At 40.4% G+C, this 24,514-nt stretch overlaps 1 protein-coding gene across 1 annotated transcript; it reads left to right on the top strand.

Moving 5' to 3' along the window:
• Nucleotides 1-657: 657 nt before the first annotated feature.
• Nucleotides 658-5,141, top strand: LOC18444844 (alpha carbonic anhydrase 1, chloroplastic). Its single transcript, XM_006855002.4, has 6 exons — nt 658-951; nt 1,315-1,520; nt 1,916-2,022; nt 2,292-2,394; nt 2,462-2,644; nt 4,852-5,141. Exons 1-6 carry the CDS (start codon nt 879-881, stop codon nt 4,990-4,992), a joined length of 813 nt encoding a protein of 270 aa, XP_006855064.1. The 5' UTR covers nt 658-878; the 3' UTR covers nt 4,993-5,141.
• The last annotated feature ends 19,373 nt before the right edge of the window (nt 5,142-24,514 follow it).

Here is a 24,514-nt window from a genome sequence, read left to right as displayed (position 1 = left end):
AAGAGAGAACCTATATCAAAATTTAGGGAGAGAAACTAGAAAATATTTAGAGAGAAATTATCTCAAAATATTTACGGAGAGAAAATATCTCAAATTTACTGAAAAATTGACATTATAATTAATAATACAATCAAATGCCATGAAAATGTTAGGTATTCATATACCATCCAATCAGTATAAATCCATTTGATGGGAAATAGTTTTCTCAAGAAATGCATTTCATAGGAAATTTTGTTTTTCCAGATAATCTTTTTCAATGTATCCGAACGGCCCCAAAATGCACTGGTTAGATTAGAACACGCATTTCATGCTCAAATTCAAAATACTTAACTCATGTAAATTGTATAAACCTGTGAGAAGGTGTGAGAAAGAGAGAGAGAGAGAGAGTCCATGCTCCTGTCTCAACACGAATCTTGTCTTTTCCATTCCAAACCAGTTCCTCTTACCATATTGATTATTACGAGACTACTGCATTTGATTACAAGGAAAATGTGCCTAAACACGAATTGTCTAAAATAATACTAATAATAATAATAATACCAATTATATGAATAATAATAGTAGATGGCACGATAGTTTCGTGGTTTTTGAGTTGGTAGAACACAAGTTTCACCACAAATCTCAAACCTCCAAAGCCTTTATTTAGGAGGACTCTTCAATCCAGTGGTGGAACACACACACATGGAAAGGTCCACTAGTTGTCGAAATAAAGACGACCAATTTGCCTAAAACCTCTCTTTGAACCATTCCATCCCACAAAAACCAGAGCGCACCAGAAAAATAAGCAATTCGAATTCAAAAGAAAATAAAAGAAACCTTTTCCATTACAGCATTTGCCTCTCCCTCCTCTCAAGAACTCCTCCCCTCACCAACCGAGAATGGCGAATACAAGTGCCATTTTCATCTTTGTAATCTCAGCTTTGCTTGTTATCAGTGCCAAAGCATTTGAAGGTTTGACCAATTTTTTCTCCATTTTTATTTTTATTTTTGTAGGATGAAATTTCTGTTTATTTCTATTGTAGTGTTGATTTTCTTTCTTGTGTTTTTCTCAAGATGGTGGGTTGAGGGTTGAGACTTAAATTTTGGTAGTTTATTTATTTGGTTACCATTTTAGCTGGTTGTGGTGGGTTGAAGAGGAGAGGATTACATTAAATTCGATTTCCTTTTTAAATTTATTTTTCCTTTTGGGTTCTGGTTATAAACAGGGGGAGATCCAAATTGGTTATTGATTGTGTTTAGTATTTTATAGTTTTTATGTGAATGTGAAATTTGGCTATTAATTTTGTGTTGATTTTTTATTTTTTATAATCTTAGAGGTGAAATTTGGTTATGATGGTGCAACTAAGCCAGCACTATGGGCCAGTCTGCACCCTGCTTTCAAGGATTGCTCTCATGGAAGTAATCAATCCCCCATTAATATTGTGAAGGGCGACCTCACCCTAAACAAAGATCTGCCTCCTCTTACCAGGAACTACAAGCAAGCTAATGCTTCCTTAATCAACGATGGCAATCGTGTCATGGTTAGTTGCGCTTAATATTTTTTTAGTTGTTCGTATTATTTCTATTGTGAACGTTGTTGTTGTTATTATTGCCCTAATTTGTGATAATGTATTGATGGGGAAAAGATTATCTGAAATTAAACAAATATTAAAAATAAGAACAATGTTCCATCATACATGCATGCGGGTATGGAATCACACAATTCGGAAAAAAAGGCCAACATTATTCTTGGAAAATGTTCTCCATATATTTTTCTTTTTAATCAATGGAGAAGTCAAAAGAGCATTTATGTCAAAATAAAAAAAAAAAAAAATCTCTTGGAATAGAAGATACATGTGATGTTGTTTATTTTTATTTACTCATTGTCATCGTTGTATCATCATCATCATCATCATCCTCATCTATGAATTTACAGTTGAGATGGGCCGAGGATGCTGGGGAGCTTCTTTCTGATGGAAAGAGCAATATGCTCAAGGAGCTCTACTGGCACTTGCCTTCAGAGCATACTATCAATGGGGAAAGGTAATCTTGACTATTTTCTCTTTTTCGTTTTGGAATTGTATTTACATCCTTTTTTTTTCTCATTAAATACTCTTATTGGGGGGTTTTCCTTGTTTGTTTAAGGCTTATCATCCTTTTTATTGGGGGGTTTTCCTTGTTTGTTTAAGGCTTATCATCCTTTTTATTGGGGGGTTTTCCTTGTTTGTTTAAGGCTTATCATCCTTTTCATGTAACTCTTAAGACGGTTTTTATGATTCAAATAATGCAATGGCAATATATTTGTATGGTAGATTTCCATTGGAGGTTCAGTTGTATCATGAAAGCAAGGATGGTAACATATCTATGTTGTCAATCCTTTACCAATATGGGGGGCCTGACCCATTCCTAAGCCAGGTAACTCTTAGCCTAGCTCTTGGTAGAGAGAGAGAGAGAGTCCTGATGGTAGGAGTTTGGTGTGCAGATGGAAGAGCAGCTTAAGGAGTTGGCTGAGGACAACTGCTCTGAGGATGAAGAGGCAGTGGTACCCCTTGAGGCTGTTAAGACCAAGCAATTGAGAAGGAACACTCTCAAGTACTACACATACTTGGGCTCCCTTACGACTCCTCCTTGCACTGAGAATGTCACATGGAATATCCTTGGAAAGGTGTCTCTCTCTCTCTCTCTCCATAAATCAAAATCTCAATTCTTAAGCTCTACATAAATGAAAACAATGCGAGGAAAGAAAGAAGAGAAGTTATGACCATAGTTACCGGGAGCGCCCAACTAGGGTGGTGCTCCCGCTCCTAGACCCAGCTCCAGCTCCGGCGCTCTGTAGTCAAGATCTCGCTCAATACTTGTTTTCATTTTTTTGGGATCTCGCTCCAATTTTTAGGATTCTCGATCTCGTTAACAATGGAGCTTGCTCCCTCTACTTCAGGGATCTCGTTTCCATTAAACATGGATCTCGCTCCCTCTACTTCATGGATCTCGATCTCATTCACAACGGATCTCGCTCCCGCTAAAGCATGAATCTTGATCCCATACACAACGGATTTCGCTCCCTCTACTTCATGGATTTCCAATTTCATATATCCTTGCCTTAATAAATGCAATTAAGACGCACCACCAAATTTTATGTCATGTAGTTTTTGAGTAAAAACTTCTTAGGATTAATTGAAAATCTATTTTCATATCTAATTAAATACTTTTAAGCTCCAAAAATGGTTAAAATCATGTAGATCTATAAACATATGAAAATTCCTAAAATGGACGGTGTAGATAATATGTTGCACGATGCACAGTTTTTGGCACTCTGAATTTTTTATTTTTTTTAATACCCTCACACATCTTGATGTCGGGATTATCAATTAGGGACTTTTTCAACATTAAAACAACCTTTTCTGATGGATTCGTGGGGTGCATCCTTAGTTCTACATTTTACCGTTGGAACCTTATATAAACCTTTTCCTATATCTTTGATTTTATAAAATACTATATAAATTCTCAAATGAGTTCCCAAATTTGGATTTATATATATATATATATATATATATATATATATATATATATATATATATATATAATATTACCTTTATTTCTATGACAATAATTTTTTTTAAATTTTGAATAATTTTATTTTACCATTTTATAACTTTCTAAAAAAAAAACTTCTTAAATAAAATTAACATTTAAATATAAAAAATTAAAATTTTTAGTAAAATTTTCATATCGTTATTTCTACCAAAAAATAACGGTGATGCATTTCCCGAATTTAAGCATAACAGTAACCATATATGTTTAGGCTTCATCCAAATAGAACCCAAATTCTAGGCAATATATTTCCAACGTAAAGCTCATTTTCGTATCATGTATGCAAATTTGAATAATATTAACATTAACTAATCATAGCATTAGAAGACTTTATTTCATACTAGAATAATGTGATTTAATTAATCCATGGACATCTAGGGTTGGTTGTGCATAGATCTAGCTGCATGGGCCATTGATGGATAGAACATTTGTGTATAAATGTAACCAAATTGAGATTGCATTTGTATAGGAACGGGCTGCTATGCTTAGTTGGTGCAAGAAGTCATATGTAATGGTATTGGATTCTTCATATAAGTGGAGTTTTGCGACGGGGGCACGAACCATTATTATGTGAAACGCGATCCTACAATGAATAGAGCTCAATCCTATCCAAATAGGATCGCGATATTGTTTAAATGGGAGGGAGACTCATCGTTAAATGGGATCTCATTCTTGTTGTCGATGGGAGCGCGATCCTAATAGACATGGGAGCGCGATCCCATTTTACATGTAACGGGTTCCTGACAAATAGGGATCTCGATCCCAGTATCTCAAGATCTCGCTCCTTATTCAAATTGGAGCTCGTTTCGTAAATACATGAAACGTGTTCCATTTAAATAGGGATCTCGATCCCAATGTATCGGGATCTCCCTCCTTGTTCAAACGGGATCTCGATCCGTGACTTTTACCCTCACCGGATCTCGCTCTCAGAGCTCCGAAGCTTCGAGCTGCCATCGATCCCACGCTCCCGCTACCGGAACAGGCACCGCTCCCACTCCCGCTCCTGGTAACTATGGTTATGACCAGCAAAATTTTCATCCTCAAAAAACAATTTAGACATGCTAATTTTAGAGATTTTCTATTTACTTTGCAAACAAGATTTTCAAAAAAAAAAAAAAAAAAAAAAAAAAAAATCCCAAAATGATAAAATCTCAGTAAGTTTTCAAGATTTTATTGAGCCAATGCAAACAGCGTTCACATCCTTGTTAAACTAGATCTAAGAGTATCAAAGGGGGTTAATTTTTACCATTTTACACTGATGATGTGCATGGATGAATGTAGGTGAGGGAATTCTCTAAGGAGCAAGAGATTGCACTGAAGGCTCCTTTGGAGAAGGGGTACCTCCAAAATTCCAGGCCCCTTCAATCCCTTAATGGCAGGGAGGTCCAGCTTTATACTGCTGCTACTACTGGTGATAACTAAGAATTGAAGTGAGAATGGAGCTGCCCTCTCAATTCGAAACTTGTTCCTTTGTCCTCTGTCTTTTGTTGAGAGAGCTACCAACCTCAACATTTCTTGTTCCTTGACTGTGTCTTCTTCTAATGTAAGGCTCTAATATTCACACCTGAAAACAATGCTTACCTTCATATACACACACATTTCAGGGCATTTTCCAAGATGAAAATTGAGAGCTTGCCTTCTTAAGGTGGCCCTTCTTTAATTTGTCAATCATGCTTTGTTTAAGTGAACTTACCCAAATTTCTTTTTTCTTTATAAAGAAAGGAAGTAAGAAAATAAGCCTTCTCTAATCCAAACATCACTAGCAAGCGCCAAACATGTACCATAGCCCTATCATGCATACGCACCCCCTGATGTTTGTTTTTTTTTTTTTAATAAATGGTCAATGACTTGGTGATTGATTTTTTTTTGGACGAGTCAGTGGGGGAGAGGGCCTTTGCCCTTGTAAAAATTGAGCATAGGATATAGCATTGCAAACCTTCAAACGCTAACCAATTAAACCCGGGCTCTTTTCCTAACTTCATGATTGAATTTCATATTGAATGAGAGTGGCTGGGACAACATCTAAAGATAGGAAAGATGGATCAATATATTTTGGCGTCATTTTACCACTTGATTTTCTATTTTAATTTAAATAATGGTTGTGTATCCTGCATCTCGAGTGAGAGCACACTGTGCACTTACCCCATGAGGAAATGATCCATATGGTATTTTATCGCTGTAAAATTTTGGGATCCACTTTAGATGAGTATTTAGAGAAAACAAAATAGTTTTGAGTTTCTAAAGATTTGACATCCAAAACTGGGAAACTACCCTGTATATAAAAGTGAAACACTCCCATTCCCAATCATTTTGATTTGAATAGATGGTTGTAATAACTGCCTGCAAGTCGTCACTAGTTACTATTTGAGCGTCTGATCTTCTTTATGCGGCTCAAAGCATTGTATTTTATAAATAATTTTGTAGTGAAATTTGGAGAATTCCAACTTAGGAGGCACTTAATAAAAATAAAAAATAGGTATTTTTGATAATGACCAAAATACCCTTAAAAATTCAAGAGCTATTTATATCGTTATTTTAATAATAGGTTTGCTCCAATAAGGCGAGGGCACTCCCCTTTCAATTTGATATAAAAGTGCACAGTGTTAGGTGAGTTCATTTTGATTGGACGACTAAAAATGAGGCTCTGGCGCAACATACAAAATTTTCCTCCAAAAATTTTAAAAAATATGTTAACGTAAACGGAAGCAACTAAGGGCTCGTTTGGCTCATTGGATTTAGATTTTAGGGCTCGTTTGGCTCATTGGATTTAGATTTTCAGGAGTTACTTTTTTTGAAAAAACTTGGTCAATTGTGTTTGGTTCGTTTAGAATTGACATTTTCGTTGGAATTGAGATTTATGTTGGATTCCTGAATGCTCATTTTAAACTGAAATTTTGGAAATCTCAATTCCACCAAAATAGGCGGAATTGATATTTCATGGAAATGATCCATTTTGCTGTTGAAGAACGAAAAATGTATTCAACTTTTAGAGAGAGAAACTATATCAAATTTTAAAGAGAGAAAACACATTAAAATTTTAGATAAGGAAACTATATCAAATTTTAGAGAAAAAGGTATACGAAATTTTTTAGAGAGAGAAAATATACAAATTTTTTTAGTGAGAGAAACTACCTCAAATTTTTAGAGAGAGAAACTATCTCAAATTTAAAGTTTTAGGGAGAACATATTTAAATTTTAGAGAGAGAAAATATCTTAAAATTTTAGATATGAAACTACATTAAATTTTAGAGAGAGGAACTACTTAAAATTTTTAGAGAGAAAAGAGAAATTATCTCAAATTTTATGTTTGTGTGAGAGAGAGGGAAAACATATTAAAATTTTATAGATTAGAAACTATATCAAATTTTAGATAGAAAAACTATCAGAATATTTATAGAGTAAGAAACTATATCAAATTTTAAATTTTAGAGAGAGAAAATATCTTAAAACTTTAGAGAGAGAAACTATATTTTAGATAGAGAAAGTACTTGAAATGTTTAGAAAGAGAAACTATGTAAAAAATTTTAGATAGAGAAATTATCTTAAATTTTAACACTTAGAGAGATAAAGTATATTAAAATTTTAGAACGAATAACTATTTGAAAATTTTAGATAGGAACTATATCAAATTTTAAGTTTTAGAGAGAGATAATATCTTAAAACTTTAGAGAGAGAAACATTAGCAAATTTCAGATAAAGAAGGTACCTAAAATTTTTAGAGCGAGAAACTATTTGAAAAATTTTAGATAGAAAAACTATATCAAATTTTAAGTTTTAGAGAGAGAAAGTATATTAAAATTTTAGTGAGAGAAACTACATGAAAATTTTAGAGAGAGAAATTATCTCAAAATTTAAGTTTTAGAGAGATATAGCATCTTAAAATTTTAGAGCGAGTAACTATATCAATTTTAGAGTGAGAAAGTACCTAAAATTTCTTAGATAGAGAAACTATCTTAAAATTTTTAGAAAGAAACTATTTCAAATTTAAGTTTTAGATAGAGAAAGTATTTTTAAATTTTAGAGAGAGAAACTATATCATATTTTAGAGATATAAACTACCTGAAATTGTTTAGAAAGAAAAACAATTTGAAATTGTTTAGAGAGAGAAACTATCTCAAAATTTTTGTAAAGAGAAACCATCTCAAATTTTAAGTTTTAGAGAGATAAAGTATATTCAAATTTTAGATAGAGAAACTATATCAAATTTTAGAAAGAAAGTAGATAAAATTTTTAGAGAGAAACTATCTCAAAATTTTTAGAAAGAAAAACTATTTTAAATTTTAAGTTTTGAAAGAGAGTATTAAAATTTTAGAAAAACTTTTAGAGAGAGAAACTATCTCAAAATTTTTAGAGAGATAGAGAGAGAATTTGTATTTTTTAAAAAAAGATAATCCAAACAATCCGAATATAAAATTTGCATTTTTTTATTTATACTGGATGCATCCAAACAAAGAATTGACATTTCTAGAAATTCTCAATTCCAGGATGGACTTTTCCGGAAAAATCCACGGATCCCAACATCCGATCTGAGAAAATAATTTGGGACTTTCTTTATGCGTTCCAACTAGAATTTATTCTAAATCTATTGGTTCGAATTTTGATGAAACTTATACATGGGCAACGGTGAAGGAAATATAAATTACAAATGAAAAGAAATTTACCAAATCATACCAGTTGAACTATTTAATCACTGCGTTCTTGTTATTTGATTCCTAATTGCTGTTTTACTTTTTAGTTGATCCGAAACAAATGTTTTATTTAAGGGACCATTATGTTATGTGTGCTCATGGAGGACCTCCAAGTTGTTTATATCGGACTTATGATCATGACGTGTACCTCCAAGAGCTTTTGATGCCTTTAAGGGAAAGGCGCGGCATGCGGCCAAGCCCGCACATGTGCAGATACGGGCTTGGCAATAAATATATTTTTTAAATATAATTTGATCCTAGAAATATAATCTTTAAGATAGAGATCATGAATATGAAAAAAAAAATACAGTTTGAAAACTAGAAATAATAATTGTATTAAAAAAACATTTGGACCATTAGTTGCAATTGTTTTTAGATGGACCACCTATTTGCATCCATCTTTAAGATGGATGCTTTATACCTCTGGACCTCATATTGTACAAATGCGGTCCAGCCCACATGAAACAATTATTCTTAAGAAAACGTTTATATAAAAGAGAGGCTCTAAACAATCAAATTAAAGGCGCACCTCAAAAATTCACTAAAAGAAGTTGTTTCAATGCTAAAAAATCCTCAAATTGATCATCCTCAATCTTAAGATGTATGGACATGGAAAAAAAGATTTCAAATCTTGGAAATAGTTGTATCTTGTAATGCATTTTTGGACTGTCAATTTTCAAGTTTTCCAAGTGTTCGTAGATCTACTCAATCTACATTATTTTTTAAGCTTTAAATTTTATGATTAAAGATGAAATAAAGTTTTAGGTCATCACAAAGATGTCCAGTACTAAAACATCATCTTTTGACATAAAGTTACACTTTACTTTGATGGTTTAGAGCCTTCGCTCTATACAAACTACACCTTTTGCTTTAATGCCACCGTGTGATACCACAACTTTATATATTTTAAGGGTGTAATTTGTATAAGGCAGAGGCCTTAATCAATCAAAGGGGCACTTATAAATAGTGCTGAAATATGATGTTTCAGTATAAAAAATCAATGTGATGGCCAGAAAATTTATTTTTATGTCTAATTATGAAATTTAAAGTTGAAACATAGTGTAGATCTATTAGATCTATGAACACTTGAATATTGACGGTCTAAACAATATGTTACAAGATGTACTCTTTCTTATACTTGAATCTATTTTTTCCCATGTCCATATATCTTGAGGTAGAGATAACTGATTTGAAGATTTTTCAGCGTCGAAATAACCCCTTCTAGTGAATTTTTAGGGCACACCTTAATTTGATAATTTAGGCCTCACGATCATATAAACTTTTTCCATTATTTAATATTCTTATGACACATATTTAGTTATGCAATATCTTCCACCTCGTGATATTCAAATCCTTGTATATATCATCCAAATGGTCCTTTTCTTTTCTTAATGGTTTGTGATGCTCTCAGACAGGCTCTTGACCACTGACACCTCTCTCATCAAGGAGAGTTACTTTCAATCTCTTACCGTCTACACAGTTAGCTTTTACATGCTTAATTCATGTGTTTCTGTCGTCATGGTAAGCCATGTCTCAATTGCATTTTCTTGCTTTTATCCTTACCTTCAAGGAAGTACAGAAAGGTTTATGTGTTTCCACAATTTTCTGATAGGTTTCGGTACTTTGGCTTATAAGTGTGGATCCCAATTGAGGCCTATGTAATTGAAGTACCGATTGGAAGAAGCTTTTTTTTTTAGTAGAACTTCCGAAATTGTACTAAGTTAGAAAGATATTACAAAATCAGAAACAATAGATTCAGAAAGGAAGGAGTCTCCTTTGGCAAAAGAGTCAACCAAGACATTGGCCTCCCTATACACATGAACAAAGGAGAAGGAAAAGGAAGAACAAAAGTCATCATGATATCATCATTCACACAGTAGGTATCCATTCTCACATTACGATACCATTATTCACACAATAGGTATACATTCACATGTAGCACAAGCATTATTAAAGTCATGCAATTCATATTGCAACATGGCATTCATCATAATCATACTTCCATGTCATAGCAAAGCATGACTTCATTATCATGCATGCATACGAGCGCTTACAATTGGGGTCCTAACGTTTTGACCATTTAGATTTTGAAGATGGTTCCAAAATCAATTTCGTACCAAACACACTTATCCCTCCCATGGGAGTGGTTTGAAGACAATAGGACATAGTTTACCTCTTAAAGGTTCAAGGAAATGAGGGTTAACCAACTGTTCCTTGTTGTGCACAGTGGACAGAAACGTACTTTGCTTCATAACACAACAACTTTCAAACCGTAAGGTAACTTATGACGATTTCAAAATCAAAGTTTAAGCCAAGACGTATATATTTCTAAAAAATCAAACTAGAAAGCATATGGATTTCATTTGGTTTTTTGAAAAATCGTGGTAAACAAGACAATAGTTTTGATTTTTATCAATACTGCCCACAGTAACATACCTTCATAAAATAAAGTATAACTTTCAACCTGGGAAGCTTTTCAAATAGTTTCTTCATGAAAATTTATCCCATAAAAATATCTTTCAAATGGCTGTGGTTTGGCTGAAAATGTACTTTATTTGGTTAACTAAAATCAATGACCACAATGGTATTAATTAAAACATCTAGGAAAACAGTCAATAATGATATACCTTTCCATTTTGAAATATAACTTCATTTGTATGAATAATTTCAGCAATGGGTGAAAACAAACATTTTACTAGACTCGTATATCTTTTTAATGTGGGTGGTTTGAGGTCAAGCAGACCCCATTTGGCTATTCAAAAACCTTCTATAAGAACATGAAAACTTCTGGAATTTCACAAAGGCATACAACATGTCTCAAGCATACATTGGATGATCTTCATGTCATGGTGAGGCACATGATAACAACCATTCTCTCACAATGTGAACACACACATAATCATGCATAACATGCATTTCTTACATAATCTAGGAATCATGCATTCATTCTTGACATTGACCATTTTCATAGAACAAGAGCCCCAATTTGTCATTTTACATGCATAAATTCCATACATCCGTACGACTATCATGCAATGGTGATGGATCTAAACAACAATGGTGTCTTCTCCACTTATCTCCTCATAGATTTCACTCACCCAACTATGTCTGCCCACCAACAGTCACTTCTTCCTACCTTATGTCTTAGAGAGAGAGAAATGAAGTAAGAATGAGTGGCACGGGTGAGGAAGGGAGCTTAAATACTCTTGGGTTGAGGTGGCTGGCCAAGAGTCACCAAAAGACTGTAAAATCTGGACATGTGGCACTCAAACAACGTGCATTCACCAAGTGGCATACTCAACTCATGCACGTCAGAGACACAACTGGCGATGTTACTCAATCCAACCGGTGCTGGCACTCCATCCAACCAGAGCTGACACTCAATGCACCCAGCGCTGGCTTCTTCACAAAAATCCACCTGGCGCTGGCTCTTCCACCTGGCACTGGCCTGTTCTCCAACTCACCCGACGTTGGCTCTTCCAACCGGCACTGGCTCTTCCAACAGGCTGGGAAAAGTTTGGCTCGTCACAGTATTCCTCACTTTTCCCAGAATCCATGAGGTCCCTTTGAAGGCAATGCGGGAGCTGAGGACGAACATGCGAGAGGCGCTTGGCCTCTTTTGATATCGTCCATGTTTCTCCCTTTACGTTTTATGTATGGGCTTTGGTGGCCCACACAGATTTTGTAACCTCTTTTGTATATGAATAAGACAACTGGTTTTTTTATTCTTTCACGTTTAATTCGTTGAGGTTCTTCTTCAATCCCTTGCTTCATACTTTGCCTCTCGCCTTCTTCGAGAAAGGGGAGGAGAGAGTGAATTCATGAGCCTACTGGGAACGCCCCTGAATTCTTGTGTAAGTGTCATGAATGCTCGCTCGGGTTTTCATTCATGACACCTAGATTTTGTTTTTTTTTTTGAGAGGGTAGTTTTAGAATCATACCCCCATGCTCACAATAAGGCTTTCTTAGAGTCCCGCCTTTGAGACTGACGGTAGTGCACGCCTTCAGGGTTCCATGTCCGTGTAGGGTGAACCCTGAGCTGTTCTTATGATGGTGGAGTGACCTCCTTCGGCAAAGAGGACTTGCCTAAAAATGAAGTCGTGTAGAGTGGGAGATGGGGGAAAAACCCCTGCCTCGACTAGATGTCAAGTGATTTGGAGTTACTGGTTAGGTGCCTCGATCTCGCCCTCTGGATCCTTTGTGGATCGGGCGGCACATGTCTCGGGTTTCAAGGAAGACCTGACGTTTTTGAGATCGGTCTCTCGGGAACCTCATTCGAGAATGGGGGTAGGTGTTACCAACTGGTGAGAGAGGAATTTAAAGGTGGGTTCGGGACTTACTCGGGCTGGTTCACGTGGGTGCCCTCTTAGATCATGAAGAAAACCCTCCAGTAATAAAACTGGTTCAAAATCGCCTCCCCTAAATTGTATTCTTCTTATTTTCTACAATCACACACATATATAGCAAAGGTTATAAGATAGGTGGGTCAGACTTCACCCTTTTCCTCTTTGATGAACGTACACAAGCATGTGCTTTCAAAAAGAAGAAGAGAAAAAAGACGGGGGAGAGAAGAATTCGACTAAGCGAGAGGATGGAGCGGTGACTAAGCTGGTGAGCAATTGGCTTGAAGTGGTAGCAAAACGGACTTCATAACTAAGACCGGATCACAGGATTACTACTAGACATCTTTACCAATACCTACTAGCTAGGCACGATGGTCAGTCTGTCCTGACAATAAAGCGGGCCAAGTAATTCTGGGACAACAACATTACGACTAGACGTCAAGACTACCATGAGAGGCTAACTTCAATCCCTCTTAGTTGAACGATGGAGTGGCAGAATTAAGGCTATGAGAAAGAATAGAAGAGAAGAAGGGAAAAAAAGGAGGAGGGAGAAGAAAGGAAGAGAAGAGTATGAAAGATGAGAAGATAAAGGAGAGAGAGGGAAAGAAGGCGCAGTCGGGGCTAAGCATTAACGACTGTGTTAGAAGGAAGAGAGAGAAAATACAGTCGGTGCTAGGCTTCACCGACTGTGTTGTACAAAGGAGAAGAGAGAGGGGATGTGGTCGGTGCTAAGCTTCCCTGACCATGACAGAAGAGGAGAGAGAAATCCAGTCGGCATTAGGCTTCACTGACTGACAGAAGAGCAGAGAGAAAACCAATCGGTGCTAGGCTTCGTCGATTGACAAAAGAAGAGAGAGAAATCCAATCAGTACTAAGCTTCATCGACTATGACAAAAGAGAAGAGAGAGAAATCCAACCGTTGTTGGGAATGAAAGAAGAGGAGAGAGAAAATTAGTCAGTGTTAGGTTTCACCGACTGATAAAAGAAGAGAGAGAAAACCTACTGATTTTAGGCTTCGCTGACTGATAGAAGAGGAGAGGGAAATCTAGTCGGTGCTAGGCTTCACTGACTGATAGAATAGGAGAGAGAAAACCAGTAGGTGCTAGGTTTCACCGATTGACAGAAAAAGACAGAGAAATCTAGTCGGCGCTAGGTTTCACCGACTGACAGAAAAAGAGAGAGAAATCCAACTAGCGCTAGGCTTCAACAACTGTGAAAAAAGAGAAGAGAATGGATGGAGATAGAGATGAGAGAGGGGAGAGAAAGAGATAGAGATGAGAAGAAGAGAGAGAAATAGAGATGAGAAGAAGAAAGAGTGAGAGATAAAGATGAGAAGAGAGAAGGAGAGAGAACAAGAAGAAGAGAGAGAAAGATGAGAAGAGAGAATGTGAGAGAAAGAGATACAGACGAGAAGAAGAGAAGAAAGAGATAGATATGAGAAGAGATAGAAAAAGATAGAGACGAGAAGAGAGGAGAAGATAAAGATGAGAAGAGAGAGATAGAGATAAAGATGAGAAAAGAGGAGGAGATAGAGACGAGATGAGAGGAGGAGGGAGAAAGAGATAGAGATGTGACGAGAGGAGGAGAGAGAAAGAGATAGAGATGTGAAGAGAGAAGGAGAGAGAAAAAGATAGAGACGAGAAGAGAGAAAGAGGGGAGGAGAGAGAAAGCTACCTGCTTGAAGGGTATCAACCTTTTTCTTCTCTCTCCTCTCTCTCTCTCTCTCCAAGACGTACCCACAAGCTCAAGCAACAATCAGAATTGTATTGATTGATCCAAGAAGAATGAATCCGTCCTTTGTACAATGAGGCAATGCTTGTTTATATAGAATTGGGCTAAAATGTGAGTGTACAACCAAAAGCTACTTAGAATTGAAGATAATTGCAATTTAATTGAATTTAAATAAATTCTCAAAATGGGTGCAAAAAGACTATTTTGCCCATGCCTAACAATATGTGGAATTCCAGAACAGTCCCTACTGCTTCCCAAGAACTTGCGTGATCTTCCGTGGCTAACCCGAGGTCGTTTTGATGCATGTTTGATCAAAATATTGTTTTCTTGTGGGGCTAGGGATGACGATCATTTTGATATCAACTTAAAGCCACAAATCATGTTTTTGAGCTATGATCATGAGAATTGAATCTTGGATGAATCTTAAAAACTTCGGATCGATTGTGTGCTCATTCCTTAATGTTTCTTCGTGATTTCTTCATTGAATCACACTGAGCATGTTGTCACGATCATGTTGCAGTGAACGTAACTTGATTTTATGTCCGGATGAAGATTTTGTCGTTTGAGTTTTTAGCCAAAATCTTGAAATCCGACGGTCAAAATTTACAGGAGCTTTGATGCCTTCATGTGTGAAATACAGCTATTCATCTTATGCAAGGTTCATACTAGAGATGGCCTCGGACCTCACGCATCTAATGCAATTGGTTTTGTGTCGATCGGGTATATGAGCATAGTGATCTGGCTGCTCGAATGAGGCGTGCTGCTGCTGAATTTTCTGTAACTTCCTTCATGGATTAGCGACTTTGATTTAGTTTTTCTCTCTGCGTGGGCGTCGTCACGAGGCGTACCATATATCGAATCGTTCGTTTTGATGAGACGAACACGCTCACCAAATTTGAGAGTGATCCGATTTGGAACGACTGAGATATAAACTTCAAAAGTGACTCCCCGTGATTGTGCAAACAGCCACCTTTAATGGTGTTTTAGTGCAGGGTGGCCACACGGGAATAATGTGCGGCCTACTCCTTTTCGGTATTTTACCCATAACTTTGTCTTAGAGTGCCCGATTAAGCCGAAACTTGACCCATAGGGATTTTCAACCGTGTCAAATCTAATGGAAGTGGTCACATAGCTATTTGACACCCCAAAATTATGGCTCTAGTTACAAGGTCCATTTCTGGACGCTAGAGACAAATTTTGCTGAAATTGTTTCTTTGTGTTCACTGCCTTAGACAAGTCTGATTGCTATAAAACGCAGCAGGTGGTCTTTTGAAGTGCTAATGATGATACTGACCAATTTTGTGGCCATTATGAGATTGTCAAAAATTTCCACTGGTTTGCAGGCTTTTATTGACCTGCTTCCTACCAGGAACAAGATGCTGAAAAATACGTTCAAACAGCTTGCCCCGCCGAATGTTGTGCTTCAAGAGAAGTAAATAGTACAATCATTCAAAAAATTTCCTTCGTCTTTTAATTTTTTTCTTCCTAGCCACAGGACCATGTGAAAGCCGAGGAGATTCATGTAATGGTGTGATTAGGCTGCTCAAACATAGGGATGCATTATTTGTGGGTCCATCAGTGGAGACTTTAGAGGGAGAAGAGAAATTTTTGAGGGATCTTGTGGAAGTCCTAACCCTCAGGAGGACTGTTGGTGATTCTGAAGCTGAGGATTTTGTACAGATCTCACCAGTCAGAATCAGGACCGTCTGGCAATTGAGTGCCATGTAGAAGGGCATTGTTCCCATTTGATCTGGGTTCGTTGGTTTGCTTTGGTAGGCACTATTTTCTGCCACACCAGGTTTGCTTTTGACGTTCAGAGTACCACTTTGGGTCTCGTCTACTGAGTCCAGTCGGGGGCAGGTTCTATTAGCCAATCCCGAAGGTTTGGTCGTGCTGGCTAGACGAGCTTACATCTCTAGCAGTTTCCCCCCTTGCTTTGTCAGTTTCTTTCCTTTGGAGTATTTATTTCTAGAGTATGTTTGTGACCTTGTGGGAATAATGTTCTTCTTCATGAGACTTGTCTTGCCTTCAGGGCGAGTCTTCTGTCTTTCGAGTCCTTTTGGAGTCTTGGCATTTATGACACCAGGGAAGCTCATATTTTGACACCAGGGATTCTCTTCTTTTGAGTGAGGGCTAAAGTCGCTTGTTAAGACGAGTGCAGCATCAACCTGTTTATTGGTCTAAGTGTCCTTACGGATTTTCTCTTGAACTTGGGAAGCGACACTGTAGAGACGGTTTTCACCAACTTCTGTTTATTTTGGGGTCTCTTTACCCATAACCTTTAAGCTATGTCCACCCTTTTCATCCATTTTTACTCACGATGCTCTTTCGGGTTTTCATCGTGCCTGGTTGTTATTCATGGAACTCTTTTACTTATGGTTTTATGACCATGCCCGTTCGTCATTTTTACTCATAGTGTTCCCTTCTTAGGGTATACACCATGCTCGTTTTTTTTTTTTTTCTTTTTACGAAGGCGTGTTTAAGGTCATGTGTTCGAGACCTGTGCGAAACAGTTTATCTTGCGGCCTAGACGTGCATTATGGTTTAAGGTCATACAATTGGACTGTGGTGGTGATGAATGGTAGTCCGTGGAGGCCATGAAGTGAATATTGTGGTGGTTTGACTCACTTGGGGAATTGGCATTAGGATACCTATGAAAGATGGATGACGTATGGAATGTGAGTGGACGATGGTGACCCACTAACTTACAAAGTGTATAGACGGTGGGATGGTTCGCCGTTTTGTGAGTGTGGGTGAGGCTCCCTGGGGAATGAGGTATGGTGCTGAAGTGAATGAACTCACTGGGGAGATAATGAAGGTATCGTGCACACATTAACAGGTGGGTTAGGGAAGGCATGCGTGAAAGTGCACATAAACGTGTGTGCACGTATGTGGGGGAGAGTTTATGATCATGCCTCTTGGACCTGTGCAAAGCAGTTTATCGTCATGTTGTCAGGACGTGCACTATGGTTTAAGGTCATACAACTGAACCGTGGTTATGCAATTCAAAGTCATACAACTTGTATCGTGTAGTTTAAGGTCATGCAACTAGACCTCTGATACAGTTTAGGGTCATATAGTTCGAACCATGGTGCTGAGCCTTTTAATGTCATGAGGATAGGACGTGTACTATAGTTTAAGGACATGTAGCTACAATCGTGGTTATGCAGTTTTAAGTCATACAAATAGGACCGTGCAATTTAAGGTCATGAAACTAGACCTCTGCTACATTTTAGAGTCATATAGTTTGGACCATGACTTTGCAGCTTAGGGTCATACAACACAGACTGAGGCTGTGAAGTTCAGGCTCATACAGCATGGATCGAAGTTGTGCAGTTTAGGATCATGTAGCACAGACTGAGGCTGTGTAGTTTAGGATCATGCAGCACGGATCGAGGTTATGCAGTTTAGGGTCATGCAACACGGACCGAGGCTATGCAATTTAAGGTCATGCAGCATAGACTAAGGCTATGCAGTTTAGGGTCACACAGCATGGATCAAGGCTGTGTAGTTTAGGGTCATGCAACACGGACTGAGGTTGTGCAGTTTAGGGTCATGTAGCATGGACCGAGGTAGTGCAGTTTAGGGTCATGCAGCACGGACCGAGGCTGTGCAGTTTAAGGTCATGCAGTACAGACCGAGGCTGTGCAGTTTAAGGTCATGCGGCATGAACCGAGGCTTTATAGTTTAGGGTCATGCAGCATGGACCGAGGCTGTGCAGTTTAGGGTTATGCAGCATGGACCGAGGCTATGCAGTTTAGGGTCAAGCAGCACGGACAGAGGTGTTGCAGTTTAGGGTCATGCAGCACGAACCGAGGCTGTACAGTTTAGGGTCATGCAGTATGGACTGAGGCTGTGCAGTTTAGGGTCAACAGACCGAGGCTTTGCAGTTTAGGGTCATGCAACACGGACCAAGGATGTGCAGTGTATGTAGCACTGACCGAGGCTGTGCAGTTTAGGGTCACGCAGCATGGATTGAGACTGTGCAGTTTAGGTTTGTATAGCACGGAACGAGGTTGTGCATTTTTGGGTCATGCAGCACGGACTGAGGCTATTTAGTTTAGGGACATGCAGCACAGATCGAGGCAGTGCAGTTTAGGGTCATGCAGCACAGATCGAGGTTGTCCAGTTTTGGTTCATGCAGCACGGATTGAGGCTGTGCAGTTTAGGGTCATGCAGCACGAACCGAGGCTGTGCAGTTTAGGGTCATGCAGCACGGACCGAGGCTGTGCAGTTTAGGGTCATGCAACAAGGACCGATGCTGTGCTGTTTAGGGTCCTGCAGCACGGACCGAGGCCGTGCAGTTTAGGGTCATGCAGCACGGGTCGAGGTTGTGTAGTTTTGGGACATATAGCACGGACCGAGGTTGTGCAATTTAGGGTCATGAAGCATGGACCAAGGCTGTGCAGTTTTGGGTCATGCAGCACAAACTGAGGTTGTGCAGTTTAAGGTCATGCAGCATGGATCTAGCTGTACAGCTTAGGGTCACGCAGTACAGACCGAGGCTGTGCAGTTTATGGTCATGCAGCATGGATCGAGGCTGTGCAGTTTAGGGTCATGTTGCACGGACCAAGGCTGTGCAGTTTAGGGTCATGCAGCACGGACCGAGGCTGCGCAGTTTAGGGTCATACAACACAGACCGAGGCTGTACAATTTAGGGTCATGCTGCACGAACCAAGGCTGTACTGCCATGTAGGTGAAGCTCCATGGGGAATAGATCTGTGGATGGCAATCCGACTCCCTGGGGATAAAATGGTTAAGACCATTCACAAACAGAGGGCTCAGAAGGAAATGGTGTCCTGATGAAGGATGGCCAACAAAAGCGAACTTCACTAAGGTTTAGTGGGGGGTAAGCATACTCTCTAGGCTGAAAGATGGCTGGGTGTGAAACAGACCCACCGAAAATTGAAGAGGCAAGAATGACTTAACTTCACTAAGGACAATGAGCTGCAGTATGGGTGTGACTCTTATGGGGATGAGGGATAGCTCGTGACTCCTTTAGGGATGATAGGCCACAGTTTGGGTGCAGCAGCCTCACTGCAACATCACTAGGGATAACAGGTCACGGCTTGGGTGCAACCCCGCTAAGGATAAGTGATAGGACGCACAAGACTTCAACCTGAAGTAGGTGACAATAGGCTGCTGGAAATGCGGCCGGTACCCATTGTAGCACTAGTGGTTTCTTGCGAGTATTCAACCAGTGCTAAGTTCTCAAAAACACAACTGACACTAGGTTGTTAAAGACTCTGCTGGCATTGTGAATGACCCGTGATATTATTTGAAGACAACCGGCACTAGGGTCCTTTGGAAACACACCTAGTGCAAAATCAACTGGTGCTAGGGTTGATTAGAAACACACCTAGCGCCAAGTTAATTGGGGCTAGGGTTGTTTTGAAAACACACCCAGCACTAAGTCAACCGGTGCTAGGGTTGTTTTGAAAACACACCCGGCGCTAAGTCAACCTGCGCTAGGGTTGTTTTGAAAACACACCCGGTGCTAAGTCAACTGGCTCTAGGGTTTTTGAAATTCACCCGGCACTGGAGATGGATCGATGAGAGTTACCTTGGGACTTGAGTCAAAGCCCGACCAGGCTCCTCGTCGCTTGGCTTCCCTTGAATGCGACTGGAATTCCCAATTTGTGAGGGGCATTTGAGGGTAATGTGGTCTATATAATGGGGTAAAATCCCGTTTTCCCTCACTTTTTCACTAAGGGTAAAAAAACATAAGCGAAAATTTTCTTAACGGTGAGGAGAGGGTGGTCGGTTTGAAGTTCTAGCAGGCAGTGAGACTCCGACAAAGGTTTTGCAGGAAATGTTCTCGACCATTAGTGGGATTCCAGGCAGTTTTGTGGGGAAGACCTTCGGTGTGCAGACTTTGCTAAGAATTTGGCGAAGTTGAAGGAAAAGAAGCAGGAAAGGAGAGTTCTCCGAAAGAGGTTCTAGCTGCAACAATTTTCGGTAAAAGAGGAGGGAAGTAAAACTGTGAGCATTTCCACGAATCTTTGAAGTTTTTCGAGGATTTTTAAGAAGTTTCTTGGGGATTGTGGTAACTTTCTAACCTTGTTAGTGGTTTTTTGCAGAGGTTCCAGAGGACTTAGGGGAAGTTTGAAGAAGTTTTCGGTGAGGTTCTGGTGTTGTCCAGGTGAAAAACACACGCGGGATAGTTTTTCAGTGAGTTTTCGGCCATTAGAAGAAGTTCCGATGGGAGATGAACGGTTACAAGAGGTGGACCGTCGTGGAAGGTGTCCGGTTGCAGGAGGTGAACCATCGTAGGGAAGCTGTGCGGTTACCTCCAAAAATCATGCAACCATTAGGCTTTGAAAATGAGGAGTCTCGGGATGCAAACAGTCGCGACTCGGTGCTAACAGAAGTGCAGCCGGTGCAGGGGTAACCGGCACTGATGGTTTGGAGTGCTAACACAACCAGCACTATGGTTTGGAGTGCTAACACAACCAGCACTAAACCTCAAGAAAGGCAATGGACGCTAAGGGTTAAAAGCACAACCGGCTTTGCCCTTTGGAAGACACAACCGGTGCTGGCTTCAGTCAGTGCTCATCAGCACGTGTGGCTTATGGTACCTATTGGAAGCCAAATCCTCCAGGATTATAGTGAGGTACATGTTTTTGTGGAAGGGCACCCACTGTGAACAGAGTATGCTTTCCATCATAGGCCAGTTCCTTGCCAAGGCAGCCCACTTTGTATGTTTGATACACATGTTGAATGAATCCTTCGTTGTATATTCGATATACATGTTAGATGAGATATCTGGCTTGTATGTTTGACATACACGTATGATGGATTGAGGCTAACCTCTTGGAGTGGCTTTGCTTTGTCTTCTTGCCTGTAACCATCCTCTTACTCGTCAAATGAATTAAAGGTAACTCTCCAAGTGGTTTCACTTCTTCTTCATGAGGAAGGCCTTTCTTTGGTGGGTTTGCTTCTTCCTCATGGGGTAGGCATTTGTTTTGTCCTGTAACCGCCCTCTTATCCTCAGATGCACAAGCGAGAGTACAAGTTTTGGTTTGTAATTGTCCTCTTATCCTCAGATGCAGGAGACTTGTGACCTCCCTAGTAATGGGCTTCTTGTAACTTGTAACTCATTTTTACTGCAATAAAAAGAGTTAGAATTTTGTTTGGACTATCTTGCCTATTTTCGTGTTGAGTCCCTTTCTTTTGAATACGCATTATGGATAATACTTCTTTAAGTCTCGTCCATTGATAGGGGGCATTGCTTCCCGTCCTTCAGGATGTGTCAGTATATAGGCTCTGTTAGGCGAGACCTTTTTTATTATAAAGGGACCTTCCCACCTAGGCTCAAACTTTCCTTTACATCGGCCGTGCATAACAAAAAGCCTTTTGACAGCTAAGACTAGATCACCGCGGGTGAATGAGGAGACTTTGACAGACTTGTCGAAACCCCTCTTCAGTTTCCCTTGGTTGAGTTCAAGGCTCTGCTGAGCCTTTAACCTCTTTCCGTCGAGTGCATCCAATTCTTGATATTGGAGCTTGACTCTCTCATCTTCAGTTATTCCGTGGTGAATAGCGACTCGCAGTGAAGGGATTTGTATTTCGAGAGGTAAAACTGCTTTGGCTTTCGACAAGGGTTTCCTTGGCTTCAACTTCTTGCTTCTTTGAAGAAGGTGTCTTTGCCATGGCTTTAGCTGCCAGGGCATCAGCAACTATTAGGAGTCTTGCTACCTGTGCGAGGGTCTTTCTCAATCGTTTCCGTTGCATCCTTCTTGTTTTGACTCCTTTGAATTCTCGGTCGAGAGCCTCGTAGTTCGGACATATCAAGGTTGTACCTGCAGGGGACGTAGAAGAGAGAGAATGAATAATAGGAGCAAAAGGAGGAGAAGGGTTAGAAGGTGGTGGAATTTTAAGTTCGTTCCCCTCATCAAACCGATCTGGGTAGCTTTTTACATCATCACCAGGGTTGGACGGGTGCAGGGGTTCTTTTAAGTCTTTCCCTTGCTTAACTCCTTGAAGCCGAGCCACAACCATGCTGGCTCCCTACCCTTTTCGACATAATGGTGCAGCATGAGATGGTTTCACCATGCTCCCCCAAGAAGCAGAGACTAGCCGCCATCGAAAACCAAGGCTCGTGGTCCCGCTACTGCCAGCTAGGTGGCCACGACCTATGCTATTGTCGTGGATTCCTGAACATCCTTCAAGGATACATCCAAGATGGATGGATAGCCTTGATGGATGGGCAAGCTCTGTGTCCGGGCAGGACTTATCACTAATGTTTCTACCCCCATCCAGAAGCAGAGCGACAGTAAAACCCTATTACCAACACTTTCGAGCCCTCCACCTCCAGGGTTTCGGTGTATAGTGGTCGTCGAAGGTCGAAAAGCATTGACACTAACGAGGTTCACTGCATGGACACGACACCCGTGCCCCATGCACAAGAGCCCCATCTACTCAGCGCAGGAGGATACAATTGGGAAAGCCCAGTCGTGCTGACTCAAGATGCCTAAGCCACCCCATACTTAGATGAGGAGGAACTTTTAACCCCTCGTCATACCGTGCACGACTTCATCCCAACGCAGGTCCATTTCACCGAGGAAAGTCAGCACTCCACCACAAGAACCCCTCAGGGTTCTCCCTACGTGGGCGTGAGGACCTAAAGGCATGCGCTACTGTCAGTCCCTAGGGTGGGACTTTAAGCAGGCCTTACTGCAGTCGTGGGGATAGGACTCTAAAACTACCTCCTACAAACACGACCGCGCACCGACAGGAATCCGTGGCACCTCGAGGAGGGATGCAAATACCCTCCCGATGAGCGTCTGAATTCTTGTCAATCACTGCCCCTTTCCCAAAAAAGGGGCGAATGCCGAATTCAAAACAAAAGACACAAAAAGAAAATTCCTCAAATACATCAAACGCAAAGGAATAGGAGAAAAATGGTTTTCTTATTCATGTACAAATTAGGTTACAAAGTCTGAATGGGTCGTCGGCCCTACCAAAAAAAGGGGAGAGAAGATAACAATCAAAAGTGGTTGAGCGCCTCCTGCATCATCGTCTTCAGCTCTTCTACCTCCCCCAGGATGATTCGCACCTCCTCCTCGCTGCAAGCAATATCCAAGGCAATCGAATTGGAGTTAGAAGCAACCGTCATTGCCTCCGACTTCAGCTCCTCCAAACAACGAGAGTGCACAGCCATCGCCTCCCGGTAGCATTGGCGGTGCTGAACCAGGTTAGCTAAGCTGGTCTGGTGCCAGCCGAATTCGTCTTATGAATCTCGGATTTTGCGACACACCTTTGCCTCTTGACTCATGAGCTAGGCATGATGGGAGGCGATCTGCTCCTTCTTTTCCTCATGCCCCTCAGGAAGGGCTTCCTGGGTAGCTAGTCTCGCTCTCATGGAGGTCATGCATGCCTCATTAGCCTCCCGCACTGAGGTCTCACACAATTGGGCATCAGCTCCCCAATCCGTGAGGTTTGGCATAAGCCTTCTTAAATGGCTGAGGGCCACCACATCAGGGTCCACGACCAGCAAAATGGCTGAACATGCCTCAACGCTCTCTATCCCCTCCTGAAGGTCGGAGAGCAGGAATTCCTTCAGCCATTGGAGCCCTGCCTAGAGCATGCGCCTTATGGTCAGTACCCTAGAACCTGACCCCGACAAAGATGAAACCGAGGAACTCTGGGAAACCGAAGGAGGTGTGTTGGGATCTCCCCTCCCACCCCTAGCAGGTAAAGACTCGGGAGGCACAGATGAGGGCTCACCGACCTCGTACTGACTGTCGATGTCGAACGGCTACGATGTCAAGTAAAGAACCTCCGCCTTCACACGCTTCGTTGCACAAAAGAAGAAGCCACAAAGGGGGGGGCTCAAGCCAAAAGAAAATGGTGCACCAGCCGCGTACCCGGCCCCAAGTAAGCAACATTATGTGAAGGAGGAGGAGGACTCTTGCCGGCCATGGTCCCTGCTAGAAAATGCTGCTTCGGAAAGAGGCGAACGCCGAAAAGGAAACCTAAACAAAAGGCACAAAGGGTGTTTTCTCTTACTGGGAATGCAGACCCTGGGTAAGAGCAAAAAGGCAAACACCCCTCCTTTTATAAAGTCCGGCTGCGAAAGCACTAATCGACGAGCGACCTGCCCCCCGATCGTAGAGGAATGCCGATGGCACGTGAAGCGAAGCATCGGAGGATGGGCACCAAAGCTCCGCCGATGTATGA

Source organism: Amborella trichopoda, chromosome 11 (assembly GCF_054954075.1).
Source record: "Amborella trichopoda isolate Santa Cruz 75 chromosome 11, AtrichopodaSantaCruz75HAP2 v2.0, whole genome shotgun sequence".
Classification (NCBI taxonomy): domain Eukaryota; kingdom Viridiplantae; phylum Streptophyta; class Magnoliopsida; order Amborellales; family Amborellaceae; genus Amborella; species Amborella trichopoda.
Note: the sequence above shows the minus strand (reverse complement) of the source record. Positions and strands in the feature narration are given on the sequence as shown.